General features: G+C 45.7%; 2 protein-coding genes across 2 annotated transcripts in view; both read left to right on the top strand.

The window, feature by feature from the left end:
- The first annotated feature begins 11,885 nt into the window (after nucleotides 1–11,885).
- Nucleotides 11,886–13,212, top strand: LOC123458783 (transcription factor A, mitochondrial-like). The gene is made up of 2 exons (XM_045144151.1): nucleotides 11,886–12,320; nucleotides 12,567–13,212. Exons 1-2 carry the CDS (start codon nucleotides 11,886–11,888, stop codon nucleotides 12,882–12,884), a joined length of 753 nt encoding a protein of 250 aa, XP_045000086.1. The 3' UTR covers nucleotides 12,885–13,212.
- Nucleotides 13,213–14,126: 914 nt separating this feature from the next.
- The window catches only part of Nvl (nuclear VCP like), a 79,394-nt gene continuing 77,683 nt past the window's right edge, over nucleotides 14,127–15,837 (top strand). The window contains exon 1 of the mRNA XM_045141362.1: nucleotides 14,127–14,348. Coding sequence (XP_044997297.1) covers nucleotides 14,292–14,348 — 57 coding nt within the window. The 5' untranslated portion in view covers nucleotides 14,127–14,291. The remainder of the gene's footprint in view (nucleotides 14,349–15,837) is intronic.

The following is a 15,837-nucleotide window of genomic DNA, read 5'->3' as shown; positions in this document are numbered from 1 at the left end:
GCCTGATAAGCCTAGGGCCCAGGTTCAATTCCCAGGATCCACATTAGCCAGATACACAAGATGGCACATGCGTCTGGAGTTCGTTTGCAGCGGCTGGAGATTCTGATGTGCCCATTCTTTCTTCTCTCTCTGTCTGCCTCTACTTCTCTCTTTCTCTTCAAATAAATAAATAAAAATATTTTTAAAAATAAAAAATAAAGGGGGAGGGAATTACCATGGCATATTGTTTACAATTATAGAAGTTGTCAATAAAAAAAATTAAATAAAAAAAAAGCCAGAATTACCATGGGATATATTTTATAATCATGGAAAATGTTAATAAAAATTAAAAAATAAAAGTAAATAAAAAAATAAAAATAAAAATAAATAAATAAATAAATAAAGCCAGGCATGGTAGCACACATCTTTAATCCCAGCACTCGGGAGGTGGAGGTAGGAGGATTGCCGTGAGTTCAAGACCACCCTGAGACTACACAGTGAATTCCAGGTCAGCCTGGACTAGAGTGAGATCCCACCTCAAGAAAAACAAAAATAAATAAATTAATTAATAATAATTTTTTAAAACCAGTCTGTTGGGCTCAATAAATAAATAATAGAATCCAGTGCTTTTTTTTTTTAGTTATTTTATTCATTTCTTTGCTTGTATGTGTGTGTATGTGATCCTCCTAGGGGCTTCTTGCCACTGCAAATGGAGTACTAGATGGTTGCATCTCTGTCTCTGGCTTTACATGAGGGCTGAACCCCAGTCAGCAGGCCTTTATCTGCTGAGCCATCTCCCCAGCCACAGAATCTAACTTCTATACTAATATGTTGAGTTTTAAGGGAGAAATTACCTTGATCTGATTTGTATTTCAGAAATATTGTTGAGGCCAGGTGTGGTGACACACTCAGGAGGCAGAGATAAGAGGTTTGCTGTGAGATCAAGGCTACCCTGGGACTGTGTAGTGAGTTCTAGGTCAGCCTGAGCTAGACTCAGAGGTAGGAGGATTGCCATGAGTTCGCGGTCATCCTGAGATTACATAGTGAATCCCAGGTCAGCCTGAGCAAGAGCGAGACCCTACCTCAAAAAAATAAACAAAAAACTGTTCTGGGTAGTTGGTACATTAAATGAATGAAGGGGAAGCAAGTTTGTCAACCAGAAGGTCACTTACAAGAGAAAGGTAAGTACAATTAGTATGAAGGCAAAGCAAACGATTTACCTGACACAGCATAGAGTCACAGATTCATAAAAGGTTCATAGGTTAAACCCAGAAGTACAATGAAGATTTAGACACCACTTATCACTACACTCCCACTGTACCTTGTACATGCCTCCACCAGGTCACTTCTTACCCCACCAATTGTCTGCCTTACATGCTTAGCCAGTCACTCCCTAGATTATGGTAAAGGTAACGTATTTTGTTAGTGTTTGGATTCCATAGTACCTTCTACCCTATAAATGGTTGGTACTTAGTAAATGAATGACCCATACTGATTATCAGGAGACATTTTTATTAAGATTAGTCCTGACTTTATTGAAAACATAAGCCTCCAGGGAATATTGCAGAAGAGGAGGTGGAAAGATTGTAAGAGCCACAGGGTACAAAGGAGTATACAGAGGTATTCCCTACCCCCAGCCCCCCCACCACCACCCCACAGTGACTGACTTGTTCTCATAACCCATAACCCCATGGTGACTACCAGTACCCTCACTGAGGAGACCCCTCAGTGGAATGGGGGTAGGAAGGAGAGGAACGGGACCAACACATGATTTGTCTATACAACAAAGTTTCTAATTAATACAAAAATAAAAATTAAAAATTCAAGCTGGGGGCTGGAGAGACGGCTTAGTGATTGGGTGCTTTCCTGTGAAGCCTAAAGACCCCAGTTTGAAGTTCGATTCCCTGGCACCCACGTTAGCCAGATGCACAAGGGGCGCATGCGTCTGGAGTTCATTTGCAGTGGCTGGAGGCCCTGGCATGCTCATTCTCTGTCTCTCTCTCTCTCTCTCTCTCTGCCTCTTTCTCTTTGTCTGTTGCTCTCAAATAAATAAATAAAAATAAATAAAAATTCAAGCCAGGCGTGGTGGCGCACGCCTTTAATCCCAGCACTCGGGAGGCAGAGGTAGGAGGATCACTGTGAGTTCGAGGCCACCCTGAAATGACAGTGAATTCCAGGTCAGCCTGAGCTAGAGTGAGACCCTACCTTGAAACAGCAAACAAAAACAAATTAAAAATTAAAAAATAAATTGCTGGGCATGGTGGCACATGCCTTTAATCCCAGCACTTGCTAGGCAGAGGTAGGAGGATTGCTGTGAGTTTGAGGCCACCCTGACACTACCTAGTGAATTCCAGGTCAGCCTGGGCTAGAGTGAGACCCCCACACTTTGAAAAACCAAAAAATAAAAAAAAATTCATACACATTTCCAAAAAGTAAACTGAAAACACTGGCTATCCCATATTCTTTCAAAAAAAAATCCTCCTTTTAATTTATTATTTATTTATTTATGAGAGAGAAAGAGAGAGAGAGAATAAGAATGGTCATCAGGGCATCCTGCCACTGTAGATGAACTCCGGACATGTGCCACTTTGCACATCTGGCTTTACATGGATATTGGAGAGTTGAACTCAGGCCATCAGGTTTTGCAAGCAAGTACCTTTAACCCCCACTAAAAAAACCCTTTTTTGTTTTGTTTTGTTTTGTTTTGTTTTGTTTTGTTTTGTTTTGTTTTGTTTTGTTGAGGTAGGATCTCACTCTGGCCGAGGCCGACCTGGAATTCTAGAATTCACTATGTAGTCTCAGGGTGGCCTGGAGCTCATGGCAATCCACCTACCTCTGCCTTCCAAGTACTGGAATTAGTAAAAGGCACAGGATTTATATGATCTGAAGAGAAACCAAGTACTGGGATTAAAGGCGTGCGCCACCACGCCCAGTTTTTTTTTAATCTCTTATTCTACTTGAAAACTCAAAACATAGTTGCAGTGCCAAAATTATAGGGAATCAGAATTTGGGAGAAGGGACTGGAGAGATGGCTTAGCGATTAAGGCACTTGCCAACAAAGCCAAAAGACACAGGTTCAATTCCCCAGTACCCATGTAAAGACAGATACATAAGGTGGTGCATATGTCTGGAGTTAGTTTGCAGTAGCCAGAGGCCCTGGCAAACACATTCTCTTTCTGTCTGCCTCTCTTTCTCTTAAGTAAATTAATTGTTTTTAATTTGGGAAAAGGAAATGATCAGTATAAAAGTCACAAGTAAGGGCTGGAGAGATGGCTTAGCGGTTAAGCGCTTGCCTGTGAAGCCTAAGGACCCCGGTTCGAGACTCAGTTCCCCAGGTCCCACGTTAGCCAGATGCACAAGAGGGCGCAGGCGTCTGGAGTTTGTTTGCAGAGGCTGGAAGCCCTGGCGCGCCCATTCTCTCTCTCTCTCCCTCTATCTGTCTTTCTCTCTGTGTCTGTCGCTCTCAAATAAATAAATAATAAATAAATAAATAAATAATGTTTAAAAAAATCACAAGTAAGTAGGGCATGGTGGTGCACACCTTTAATCCTAGCACTTGGGAGGCAGAGGTAGGAAGATCGCCATGAGTTTGAGATCACCTGAGACTACATAGTGAATTCCAGGTCAGCTTGGGCTAGAGTGAAGATACCCTTTCTCAAAAAACAAATCAAAACAAAACAGAAAATCACAAGTGGTGTGTTTGGGTGTATCTGAATATATGAGAGAAAAACCAACTCAAACTCAGTTTCTCTGACTACATTCTTGCAAACCCAGATCACTTCTGACATCAGATATGGGGGCAGAGGTTCCCCATATCTTCTAATTCATTTCAGTTCTGGCCCTGTCTACTTGTGAGTCATACTGATCCCAGAGGTTTAGGGCTCAGTCCCTAGGCTGACTCCCTACCTTTAGAATTCCATCACAGCTGGGGAGATGGCTGCGTGGATAAAGGTGCTCACAAAGCTGGCTAGTCCTGGGAGCCATTCTCCGGCATGAAGCCAGACTCACCAAAACGGCACATGCACCTGGCATTCATTTGCAGCAGCAGCAAGAGACCTTGATGCATGCATCCATACACATTTGCAAATAATTTTTTTTGGATTTTTTTTTTGAGGTAGGGTCTCACTTTAGTCCAGGCTGACCTGGAATTCACTATGGAGTCTCAGGATGGCCTCGAACTCATGGCGATCCTCCTACCTCTACCTCCTGAGTGCTGGGATTAAAGGCGTGTGCCACCATGCCCGGTTTAATTTTTTTTTTTTTTTTGAGGTAGGGTCTTGCCCAGGCTGTCCTCCTACCTCTGCCAAGCCACAGCTGAAACTACAGAAGCATTGGGGACAAGAGCATGAGCGCTGCCTCGATGGTGAGCCTGATAATCAGCGCTAGAGTGTAGGAGACAGACCCTGAGGATACTCAACACCTACCAAAGCAGAGATCCACAGTCTCCTAAGAAGTCATCACTGAAGTAGACTTAAAACTCACTCACGGAAGCTGGGCGTGGTGGCATACACCTTTAATCCCAGCACTCGGGAGGCAGAGGTAGGTGGATCCCCGTGAGTTCGAGGCCACCCTGAGACTAAAGAGGGAGTTCCAGGTCAGCTTGGACTAGAGTGAGACCCTATCTCTAAAAACAAACAAAAAAAAGACAACTCACGGGCTGGAGAGATGGCGGTTAAGCACTTGCTGTGAAGCCTAAGGACCCCGGTTCAAGGCTCAATTCCCCAGGACCCATGTTAGCCAGATGCACAGGGTTGCATGCATCTGGAATTCATTTGCAGTGGCTGGAAGCCCTGGTGCACACATTCTCTCTCTCTCTCTCTCTCTCTCTCTCTCTATCTGTCTCTTTCTCTGTCTGTCACTCTCAAATAAATAAAAATAAAAACTCACCACAGCTCAGAGAACTTTTTGGAAGAGGGGGCAGAAAGATTGTAAGAATCACAGGTTGAGATATCATACCCAGAGGCATTCCCTCCACCCAAAAATAACTGACTGGTGCTCCCACAAGGAATAAGCCACAACCCCACAGGGAATACCTGCAGCCCCCCTGAGGAGTGTCCCCAGAGGAATGGGGGCAGGGACAAGGGAAAAGAGGGTGCCAACACAGGATGTATCCATATAAAATATGTTGTTAATAACAACAACAATAATTAAAAAAAAAACATTAAAAAATGGGGCAGAGATTTGAAGAGAGAATTCCCAAAAGAAATACAAATGGGGATGGAGGGATGGCTTAATGATTAAGGCATTTGCCTGCAAAGCCAAAGGACCAATGTTTTATTCCCTAGGATCCACCTTAGCGAGATGCACGTATGTCTGGAGTTCTTTGCAGTGGCTAGAAGCCCTGGCATGCCCATTCTCTCTTTCTCTCTCTCCCTCCTCCTTTCTCTGTCAAATAAATAAATAAAAATAAAATATTTTTAAACAGAAATACAAATGGAGATTACACACTTAAGGAGATATTCAACATCTTTTTATTAATATAATTGTAATTTTATTGTTTTAAGTTATGCTTTGATTTTTTTTAATTTTTAATTTTTATTTATTTATTTGACAGTGACAGAGAGAGGAAGAGGCAGGTAGAGAGAGAGAAAGAGAGAGAGAGAGAGAGAGAGAGAGAGAGGGAGGGAGGGAGAGAATGGGCGCGCCAGGGCCTCCAGCCACTGCAAAGGAACTCCAGACGCGCACGTGTTCGCCCCCTCATGCATCTGGCTAATGTGGGTCCTGGAGAATTGAGCCTCGAACTGGGGTCCTTAGGCTTCACAGGCAAGTGCTTAACCACTAAGCCATCTCTCCAGCCCTATGCTTTGATTTTTTAAAATTTCTTTTTATTAACAACTTCCATGATTGTAAACAATATCCCATGGTTATGTCCTCCCTCCCCCCACTTTCCCCTTTGAAATTCCATCTTTCATTATCAGAGAAATACATATCAAGACAACTGTGATATTTCATCTCACTCCAGTCAGGAGGTATTCATTGAAAAATTGAATGACAAATGCTGCTGAGTCTGTGAGGAAAGAGGAACCCTTACCCACTGCTAGTGGGAGAGCAAACGTGGGCAATCACTGTGAAAATCAGTATGGAGTCTCCTGAAAGAAGAAACTAGATCTACCATCTGATCCAACTATACCAGTCCTGCTTTGATTTTTTTTATTTCTTTTTATTAACAACTTCCATGATTGTAAACAATACCCCATGGTAATACCCTCCCTCCCCCCACACTCCCCTTTGAAGCTCCATTCTTGCCAGGCATAGTGGCACACTCCTTTAATACCAGCACTTGGGAGGCAGAGGTAGGAGGATTGCCATGAGTTCGAGGCCACCCTGAGGCTCCATAGTGAACACCAGGTGGGCCCGGGCTAGAGCGAGACCCTACCTCAGAAAACCGAAAAAAAAAAAAGAAAGAAAGAAACTCTGTTCACCATATCCCTTCCCCCTCTCAATCAGTTTCTCATTTATTTGTTTATTTGTTTATTTATTTGCTTATTTATTTATTTATGAGAGAGAGAATGGGTGTTCTAGGGCCTTCAGCCACTGCAAATGAACTTCAGATGCATGCACTCCTTTGTGCGTTTGGCTTATGTGGGTCCTGGAGAATTGACCCGGGATCCTTTGGCTTTGCAGGCAATTGCCTTAATTGCTAAGCCATCTCTCCAGCCCTCTCTTTTATTTTGATGTCATGATCTTTTCCTCGTGTAGGTAGTGTCAGGCACTGTGTTATTACAGAGATACTTGCTCAGCCATGTTTGTTGCTGCTCTATTCACCAAAGCTAGGAACTGGGGCTGGAGAAATGGCTTAGAAGTTAAGGAGTTTGCCTGCAAAACTAAAGGACCCAGGTTCAGTTTCCCAGTACTCAAGTAAAGCCAGATGCACAAGGTGGCGCATGCATCTGGAGTTCGTTTGCAGTGGCTAGAAGCTCTAGTGCACCAATTCTCTGTCTCTCAATAAATAAATAAAATATGGGCTGGAGAGATGGCTTAGCGGTTAAGCGCTTGCCTGTGAAGCCTATGGACCCTGGTTCGAGGCTCAGTTCCCCAGGTCCCACGTCAGCCAGATGCACAAGGGGGCGCACGCGTCTGGAGTTCGTTTGCAGTGGCTGGAAGCCCTGGCATGCCCATTCTCTCTCTCTCTCCCTCTATCTGTCTTTCTCTCTGTGTCTGTCGCTCTCAAATAAATAAATTTAAAAAAAGAACAAAAAAATAAATAAATAAAATATAAAACAATAGCTAGGAACTGGAATCAGCCCAGATGCCAAATGGATAATGAAGATGTGATATATATGCACCATGGAATTCTACTCAGCCATAAGGAAAACTGAAATAATGAAATCTGCACAACCATGGATGGAGTGGGAAAAATCCACAGATTTTTCTGTACACAGGTACAGAAAGACAAATGCAGAATATACTCTCTCGTCTGCAATCCCTAAGATCAAGTGGAGAGCAGTGCAGGTGGTAATAAGCTCCAGGAATATGAGCATAAAACTAGAATGAGGGCTGGAGAGATGGCTTAGCGGTTAAGCACTTGCCTGTGAAGCCTAAGGACCCCGGTTCGAGGCTCAGTTCCCCAAGTCCCACGTTAGCCAGATGCACAAGGGGGCACACGCGTCTGGAGTTCGTTTGCAGTGGCTGGAAGCCCTGGCGCGCCCATTCTCTCTCTCTCTCTCTCTCCCTCTATCTGTCTCTCTCTGTGTCTGTTGCTCTCAAATAAATAAATAAATAAATAAATAAATAAATAAATAAATAAACTAGAATGAGACCAGGAGAGAGAAGAAAGAGGGAGAGAGGAGGGGAGGAGTTACCTGATAGGTTAGGGGAGAGAGAGAATATTGGGGGTGGGAGAGGCTTGTGCGGGGAGGTAGGGGATGGTGGAGAGGAAATTACACAAATTTAAGACAACATGAATCAATTCCATAGAAACCCTCATTTTGACTAGCATTTTAGGGGAGGGGAACAGTCCAGACAGAAGGTGTTAAAAGGTTAACCTTAAAATCACAGACTTTGAGTCAGCCGTGGTGGCACATGCCTTTAATCCCTGGCAGAGGTAGGAGGATCCCCATGAGTTCAAGGCCACCCTGAGTCTACATAGTGAATTCAAGGTTAGTCTGAGCTACAGTGAGACCCTACCTTTAAAAAAAAAAAACAAAAATAAAAACCAAACCCAAAACAAAACAACCACCAAAATAAAACCCATAGACTTTGGGGGCCAGGAGTGGTGGTGCATACCTTTAATCCCAGCACTTGGGAGGCAGAGGTAGGAAGATCATTGAGAGTTCGATGCCACCCTGAGACTACATAGAGAATTCCAGGTCAGCTTGGGCTAGACCAAGACCTTCGCACCTCAAAAACAACAACACGGACTGTGGCCAATAAAGCCTAGGCCCAGAACTGGGTCACCTCTCACAATGAGCCCTTGGTCAGGGAGACCTATGAGGTCCCCTAAACAACGTAGGCCATTGCCGAAACACTTGATTAGCTGCCAAAGCTAAGGTGGAAGACCCTATTGCTTAAGACTCCACGGGCTGCAGTCACAGGACATCGGGATACCATGCTGGAAATGAAAGAAAGATGAGCTCCTTCCTGGCTCGCCATCACAGTGCTGGAGAGAGGGCCAATAGTCACCAAGAGCCTGAGCAAGCGGAGGACCCTGCAGACTGTGAAGTCAACCAGCCAAACAGGAAGTACACACTTGTGAAATAGTGGCGCACAACCTCTGCGGGTGACCAACTGTTCTCTAGTTGAACATGAGGCTCACTCAGTGGGAGAGAACTTGAAAGGCCCAAGAATTCAGAAGCCCAGAAATACTATCACGCTCCAAAGGGAGCTTAAGCGGGCCCCTGCATACCTCAAACTCCAGGCTTTACTCTCTGCTGGAAGCAAGTAAAGAATCCCTCTTCTCATTATATCAGAGCCCGCTCCTAATATAAAACTAGGTAAAAAGGGCATGAGATCGCCCTCAAGGATGGGAAATGAGTAATGAAGTGAACCACTTATTTGGTTTCTGTAAATAGCTTGCACCATAAGCCTTAATAGCCCACACTGTAAGCCTTAGTAGCTCGCACCATAAGCTGTAGCAGCCTGCCTCAGACCACCAAGGTCATAGGAGGCTGATACCACACTCTGCTACCCCCACCTAAGGACCTGCGCAAATGCTGACCACCAAGGTCATAAGAGAATGATTGGTCCACGAGGGGCTTGAACAAATTAAACTAATTGGCTTAGAAACTATGGGGTGGCACAAACTGACTGGCTCGCACCCCGCGGGCTCCTGATATTAAAAAAAATGATTGGTCTATACACAGGCTTTGTTAGAAACCCTATAAAAACTGTCCCGTTCCTGCATTCGGGGCTCTGCAGTCCTCTACCCCTGTGCGGTGTACGACTGTGGGCCCCAGCGCGCTTGGAATAAAATCCTCTTGCAGTTTGCATCAAGACCGCTTCTCGTGAGTGATTTGGGGTGTCACCATGTCCGGGCAGAGCGTGGGGTCCCCCTCCTGGGGTTCCTTCAAACTCATACCTGATACTGGAAACCAAGTCAGAATTCCATGGTCAGGAAACTCACGAACTGCAGACAGAAACTGAAAGGCCCAAGAATTCAGAAGCTCAGAAATACTATCACGCTCCAAGGGGAGCTTAAGCGGGCTCCCTGCATACCTCAAACTCCAGGCTTTACTCTCTGTTGGAAGCAAGTAAAGAATCCCTCTTCTCATTATATCAGAGCCCACTCCTAATATAAAACTAGGTAAAAGGGCATGAGATAGCCCTCAAGGATGGGAAATGAGTAATGAAGTGAACCACTTATTTGGTTTCTGTAAATAGCCTGCACTATAAGCCTTACACTATAAGCCTTAATAGCCCACACTGTTAGCCTTAGTAGCTCGCACCATAAGCTGTAGCAGCCTGCCTCAGACCACCAAGGTCATAGGAGGCTGATACCATACTCTGCTACCCCCACCTAAGGAATTACACAAGTGCTGACCTCCAAGGTCATAGGAGACTGGAACCACACTCTGCTACTCCCACCCAAGGACCTGCGCAAATGCTGACCACCAAGGTCATAAACTAATTGGCTTAGAAACTATGGGGTGGCATCAACTGACTGGCTAACACCCTGCGGGGCTCCTAATATTAAATAATGATTGGTCTAATACACAGGCTTTGTTAAAAACCCTATAAAAACTACCCCATTCCTGCATTTGGGGCTCTGCAGTCCTCTACCCCTGTGAGGTGTACGACTGTGGGCCCCAGCGCGCTTGGAATAAAATCCTCTTGCAGTTTGCATCAAGACCGCTTCTCATGAGTGAGTGATTTGGGGTGTCGCCTTATCCGGGCAGAGTGTGGGGACCCCCTGCGGGGGTTTTTTCCTACAAAACCCCCACTGGTCTCTGGAGAAGAAGAGTGGGTTTGCACATCAACAAATCTCTCAAATACGGGCTGGAGAGATGCTGTAGCCCTTAAGGTGCTTGCCTGTAAAGCCTAACGCCCCAGGTTTGATGCCCCAGGACCCATGTAAGCCAGATGCCCAAGGTGGCGCATGTGTCTGGAGTTGGTTTGCAGCAGCTGGAGTCCTGGTGTGCCCATTCTCTCTCAAATAAATGAATAAAATCTCTCAAATAACTTTGTATTTCCCCTATGCTGCTATCACTCTTGGTTGGAGAATCTCTTATTTTACAGAAGGCAAAGAAAATGGAGGAGTGCCAAGATCCATCAGTAAGACAAGAAGATAGCCGAATGCCCACTGCAAGGCAGGCCACCTCTACCACATCCACCAGTACCTGGGAGAAATTGCAGAGGCAGCAGCAACATGAATACTGTAGCCTGACAACCAGCTCGAGGGTGGTGGTGACAGACTTGGTGATCAACCAAAACCCATCAAAGCAGAAATCCAGAGGCTGCAGAGAACTCAACACTAAATCAGACTGCCAACAGGCCTGCCATGGCTCAGGGAACACTGTGAAAGAGGGGGCGGAAAGACTGTCAGAGCCCTCAGAGTGCATAGGAATACCCTGAGGCATGGTCCTCCTAGTACTGAGTGAGACCTTAATGACCCTACAGTGAACACCATAACCCCACTAAGGAGGACTCCCAGGGTAATAGGAACAGGAAAAAAGGAATTAAAAAAAAAGTATAACCTGTTATACATAAAATTTTATTTTTGATTTTTTAAATTATATTGTGTGTGTATGTGTGTGCATATGGGTTTGCAAGCCACAGCACATGTGTGGAGAACAGAGGTCAATTTCGAGGTGTCTTTGGTCCACCTTCTTTGAGACAGGTCTCTTGCCATTATAAAGGAACTGCTAGGCTACAAAGGAACATCAGACTGGCTGGAGCAGGAGCTCCAGATGCTTCTGGCTCCACCTTCCATCATAGTAGTGGGTGCGTTGAGATCACAGGTGCATGCACCATCTTGCATCTGGCTTTACCGGGGTGCTGGGGAATTGAACCAGGGCCAGTAGAACTGCTGAGACATCTCCTCAGCCCAATTTGTTCACTACCTAGTGAATTCCAGGTCAGCCAAGGCTAAAATGAGACCCTACCTTGAAAAAAAAAACAAAACAAACAAACAAAAAAATGCATGTGTAGAGCCGGGCGTGGTGGCGCACGCCTTTAATCCCAGCACGCGGGAGGCAGAGGTGGGAGGATCGCTGTGAGTTCAAGGCCACCCTGAGACTACAGAGTGAATTCCAGGTCAGCCTGGGCTAGAGTGAAACCATACCTTGGAAAACCAAAAATAAAAATTAAAAAAAAAAGAAAATTTTGTTTTTAGTTATTTGAGAGAGAGGCAGATAGAGAGAATGGGAGTGTGTGTGGGGGGGGGATGGGGTGGAGGGTCCTCAAACCACTGCTAAGGAACTCCTGACGCAGCATGTGCATCTGGCTTTATGTGGGTATTAAGAAATGAGATGTGGTCCATCACAAACTCCGGTCTGAGCGCAGCGCAGTCCTGCGCCGTGGCGCTGCTGTGGGGCGCGCTGAGGGCGCTGGGTGGGCGGTGGGCTGAGCTGTGCGCGGGCTGCGGAAGTCTGCTGCCCTCCCGGCTCAGTTTTATCTGTGGTCCAAAATGGTTTTCATCCTTCATTGGTAACTGTCCAAAGAAGCCTATGACTAAATACATTCGATTTTTTCGAGACCAGCTATCCAAATGTAGAGCTCAAAACCTAGAAGCAAAAAATTTAGACATAGTTAAAGAAATTGGGAGGCGATGGAAGGAACTTCCTGAGTCAGAAAAAAAAGTCTATGAAGCTGCTTATAAAGCAGACTGGGTGGTATATAAGGAAGAACTGGACAGATTTAACAAAGCACTAACTCCAAGTCAGAAAGAAGCTCTTAAAAAAGAAGTCCTGGGCTGGAGAGATGGCTTAGCGGTTAAGCGCTTGCCTGTGAAGCCTAAGGACCCCGGTTCTAGGCTCGGTTCCCCAGGTCCCACGTTAGCCAGATGCACAAGGGGGCGCACGCGTCTGGAGTTCGTTTGCAGAGGCTGGAAGCCCTGGCATGCCCATTCTCTCTCTCTCCTTCTATCTGTCTTTCTCTCTGTGTCTGTCGCTCTCAAATAAATAAAAATAAAAAAAATAAAAAAAAAAGAAGTCCTGCAAAAACGTTTAAGAAGGAGTGCACTGGCAAAAAAGAGAGAATTAACAGTGCTTGGGAAACCAAAAAGAGCTCGCTCAGCTTATAACATTTATATGTCTGAAAAATTCCAAGAAGCTTCTGGTGAAACATTGCAGGAAAAGATGAAGTCTGTATATGAGATGTGGAAAATTCTGCCTTCCTCTCAAAAGCAAGTATATGTTCAACTTGCTAATGATGACAGAATTCGTTATGCTAATGAGATCCGGTCTTGGGAAAAACAAATGGCAGAAGTTGGACGAAGTGATCTCTTACGTTCGCAGAAGAAGAAATGAAGAGATGGCACTGAGGATTACAGTAGAAGGTTGAGCTCTATTCATGATGGTTAAGCACAAGACACCTATTAGGTCTCAACACCTAAAGTTGTAAATGGGTGAGGCTAGAGTTGGTAACCATTTTATATTGAAATCTTTTTTTTCCCACCCACACACTTGCCAGCAGAGTACCTTTTTATTAGTATCTTGAAATAGGAAACAGGTGGAAGTTCCTGCAAATTGTATCTTGTGTTTAAGAACCGTTGGAGATGAAGATCTCCATGTGGATGAAGCAGAGCATCACATTACCTTTGATGAAGGCACATCAGAATGAAAGTTTTTATAGACAACTGCGTCACGATTATGGACACAGTCTTCTGTTTTCCTTGTGCTATGGAGGCTGTGGTTTCTTTTCAAAATTGTCTCTTGGTGGCCCATGATCTAAGGGTGCAATTGTAAAGAAGCAGTCAGAGCTCATCTAACTGTTCTGATTCCTAGGTGTAAATCATATGCTTACAGTTGGTAGTTGTACATGCACGTGATTATTGGTTCCAGCAGGTTTCATACAAGGAACTGATTCATAACCTTTTTTTCTTTGTTTTTTTTTTTCTGAAGTAAATCTAAGTAATTATGTACTAAATTGATGCATACTGTTTTATATCACGTAGAATAAAAATTCTAGTTATCTAGTAAAAAAAAAAAAAAGAAAAAGAAAAGAAAAAAGAGATGTGGAGAACAGGGTGGGGGGGAAGGAACAGTGGGTCCTCCAGGGCCTCTAGATACTGCAAAGGAACTCCAGATGCATGTCCACCTTGTGCTTCGGGCTTTATGTGGGCACTGGCAAATCAAACTTGGGTCCTTTAGCTTTGCAGGCAAGAACATTAGCTTCTAAGTTATCTCTCCAGCCCTCAAATGATTTTTTTTGTTGTTGTTTTTCGAGGTAGGGTCTCACTCCAGCTCAGGCTAACCTGTAATTCACTATGTAGTCTCAGGGCGGCCTCGAACTTATGCACACAGCTATTTTTGTATTGGCCCCCCCCAGGCTGGAATGAACCGAAAGAATCAATAGTTGCGGTTTACCAGCGGCTTGAGGGTCTGCGCAGGCGCCAAGACTGGGTGGGCGGGGCGTCGGCTCAGCTGGGAACCAATGAGGTTGACCGTGTTCCGTGGGGTCCTAGCCACTCCGGGCGCCGTTAGACAAGCCTGCAAAGCGAGAAGGCTGCCCTCACGGCGGCACTTCCGGGTGGGCTTCCGCCGCCCGCCGGCCGTGTTTCCGTCTCTCGCGGGGCTCCCGTGCTGTGGAGAACGGCGCGGGCTGGGCCGGGCACAGCTCGTTTCCGACGTAGCAGGGTCGGCGATCGCGGCGGACAGCCCCGGGGAGGCCTGGTCCGTGTGGGTAGCCAGCCGCGGCGGTCGCTCGCGGACAGCATGAAGGCCAGGCCCGCGGGGTTCGTGGACGGCCGGCTGAAGCAGCGCGTCATTCAGGTGCGTGCGGGGCTCCCACGCCGGCGCCTCGGTCCCGTCCCTGAGCCTCTCTCTCCCACCGCATCGTGGGCGGAATTGAGTTAATTTCTTGTTAAATCAGGGTAGGGGGTCGGAGGGATGGCTTACCAGTTAAGGCCCTTACCTGTGAAGCTTAAGGACTCAGGTTCGATTCTCCAGGTCCCACGTAATGATGCACATGGTGGCGCACGCATCTGGAGTTTCGTTTGCAGTGACTAGAGGCCCTAGTGCGCCCATTTTCTCTCTATCTCTCTCTCTCCGTCTAGTAAAATAAATAAAAATAAAATTTTTAAAAAGTTAGGGTAGGCCGGGCGTGGTGGCGCACGCCTTTCATCCCAGCTCTCGGGAGGCAGAGGTAGGAGGATCACCGTGAGTTCGAGGCCACCCTGAGATTCCACAGTGAATTCCAGGTCAGCCTGAGCTAGAGTGAGACCCTACTTAGGAAAAAAAAAAAAGGAAAAAAAAGTAGAGTAGGAACTTAACTTTTCTTTCCTTTCTTTTTCCGAGGAAGGGTTACTCTAGCGCAGGTTGACCTGGAACTCACTCAGTATCCACAGGCTGGCCTCGAACTCATAGAGGTCCTAGTGCTGGGATGAACGGCCTGTGCACCAATGCCTGGCTGGGATAGAACTTCCCTTAGGGGAACACATGGTGCCACACCTGAGGGGATCTTCAAGAAAACACTAATATCCCCTCTCCAGAGCTTGCTGTTATTTTAGGAAGCAGTGGGAAGAGGTAGTGGGTACTGTTTTTTTATTTTATTTATGTTCAAAACCACCCATAGACCCCCGTGCTTTGGAATGGAGCCGTCACCTGCCAGCTGTCTGAATAAAAGGAGGGAGACAAGCCAGGTGTGGTGATGCCCGCCTTTAATCCCAAAAGAGGCAGAGGATCCCTGTGTGTTCCAGGCCACCCTGAGACTACATAGTGAATTCCAGGTCAGCCTGGGCTAGAGTCAGACCTTACCTCGAGAAACCTAAAATAAAATAAAAGGAGAGAGAGATGCCTGTTTTATCAATCAATCATCCATTTAAAGAGATCTATCATCTACCTTTCTGTCAATTTTTTTTCCCCCTTTTTCTGGGTAGGGTTTCATTCTAGCTCAGGCTGACCTGGAATTCACTATGTAGTCTCAGGATGGCCTCAAACTCACAGTGATCCTCCTACCTCTGCCTCCAGAGTGCTGGTGTTAAAGAAAGGCGTGTGCCATCGCCTCTGGCTTTTCTTTTCTTTTCTTTTTTTAAATTTTATTTATTTGAGACAAAAAGGGGAGAGAGCGAGAATGGCTGTATTAGGGCCTCCAGCCACTGAAAACAAACTCCAGATGCATGCACCCCCCTTATGCATCTGGCTTACATTGGTCCTTAGGCTTCACAGACAAATGCCTTAACTACTAAGCCATCCCTCTGGCCCTGTATCATTCTTTTTCTTCCTTTCTTGGCAAGGGGAGAGGGCAAGGGACAGAGACAGA

The sequence above is a fragment of the Jaculus jaculus genome, chromosome 1 (genome assembly GCF_020740685.1).
Source record: "Jaculus jaculus isolate mJacJac1 chromosome 1, mJacJac1.mat.Y.cur, whole genome shotgun sequence".
Lineage (NCBI taxonomy): Eukaryota > Metazoa > Chordata > Mammalia > Rodentia > Dipodidae > Jaculus > Jaculus jaculus.
This window is presented reverse-complemented; position numbering and strand designations above follow the sequence as displayed.

What these genes read in the sequence shown, in the direction of transcription:
- LOC123458783 (XM_045144151.1), top strand. Translation starts at nt 11,886, where the DNA reads ATGTGGTCCATCACAAACTCCGGTCTGAGCGCAGCGCAGTCCTGCGCC. An exon ending in AAGAAGCTCTTAAAAAAGAA is followed by an intron (nt 12,321 to 12,566) that starts GTCCTGGGCTGG and finishes AAAAAAAAAGAA; the next exon opens with GTCCTGCAAAAACGTTTAAG.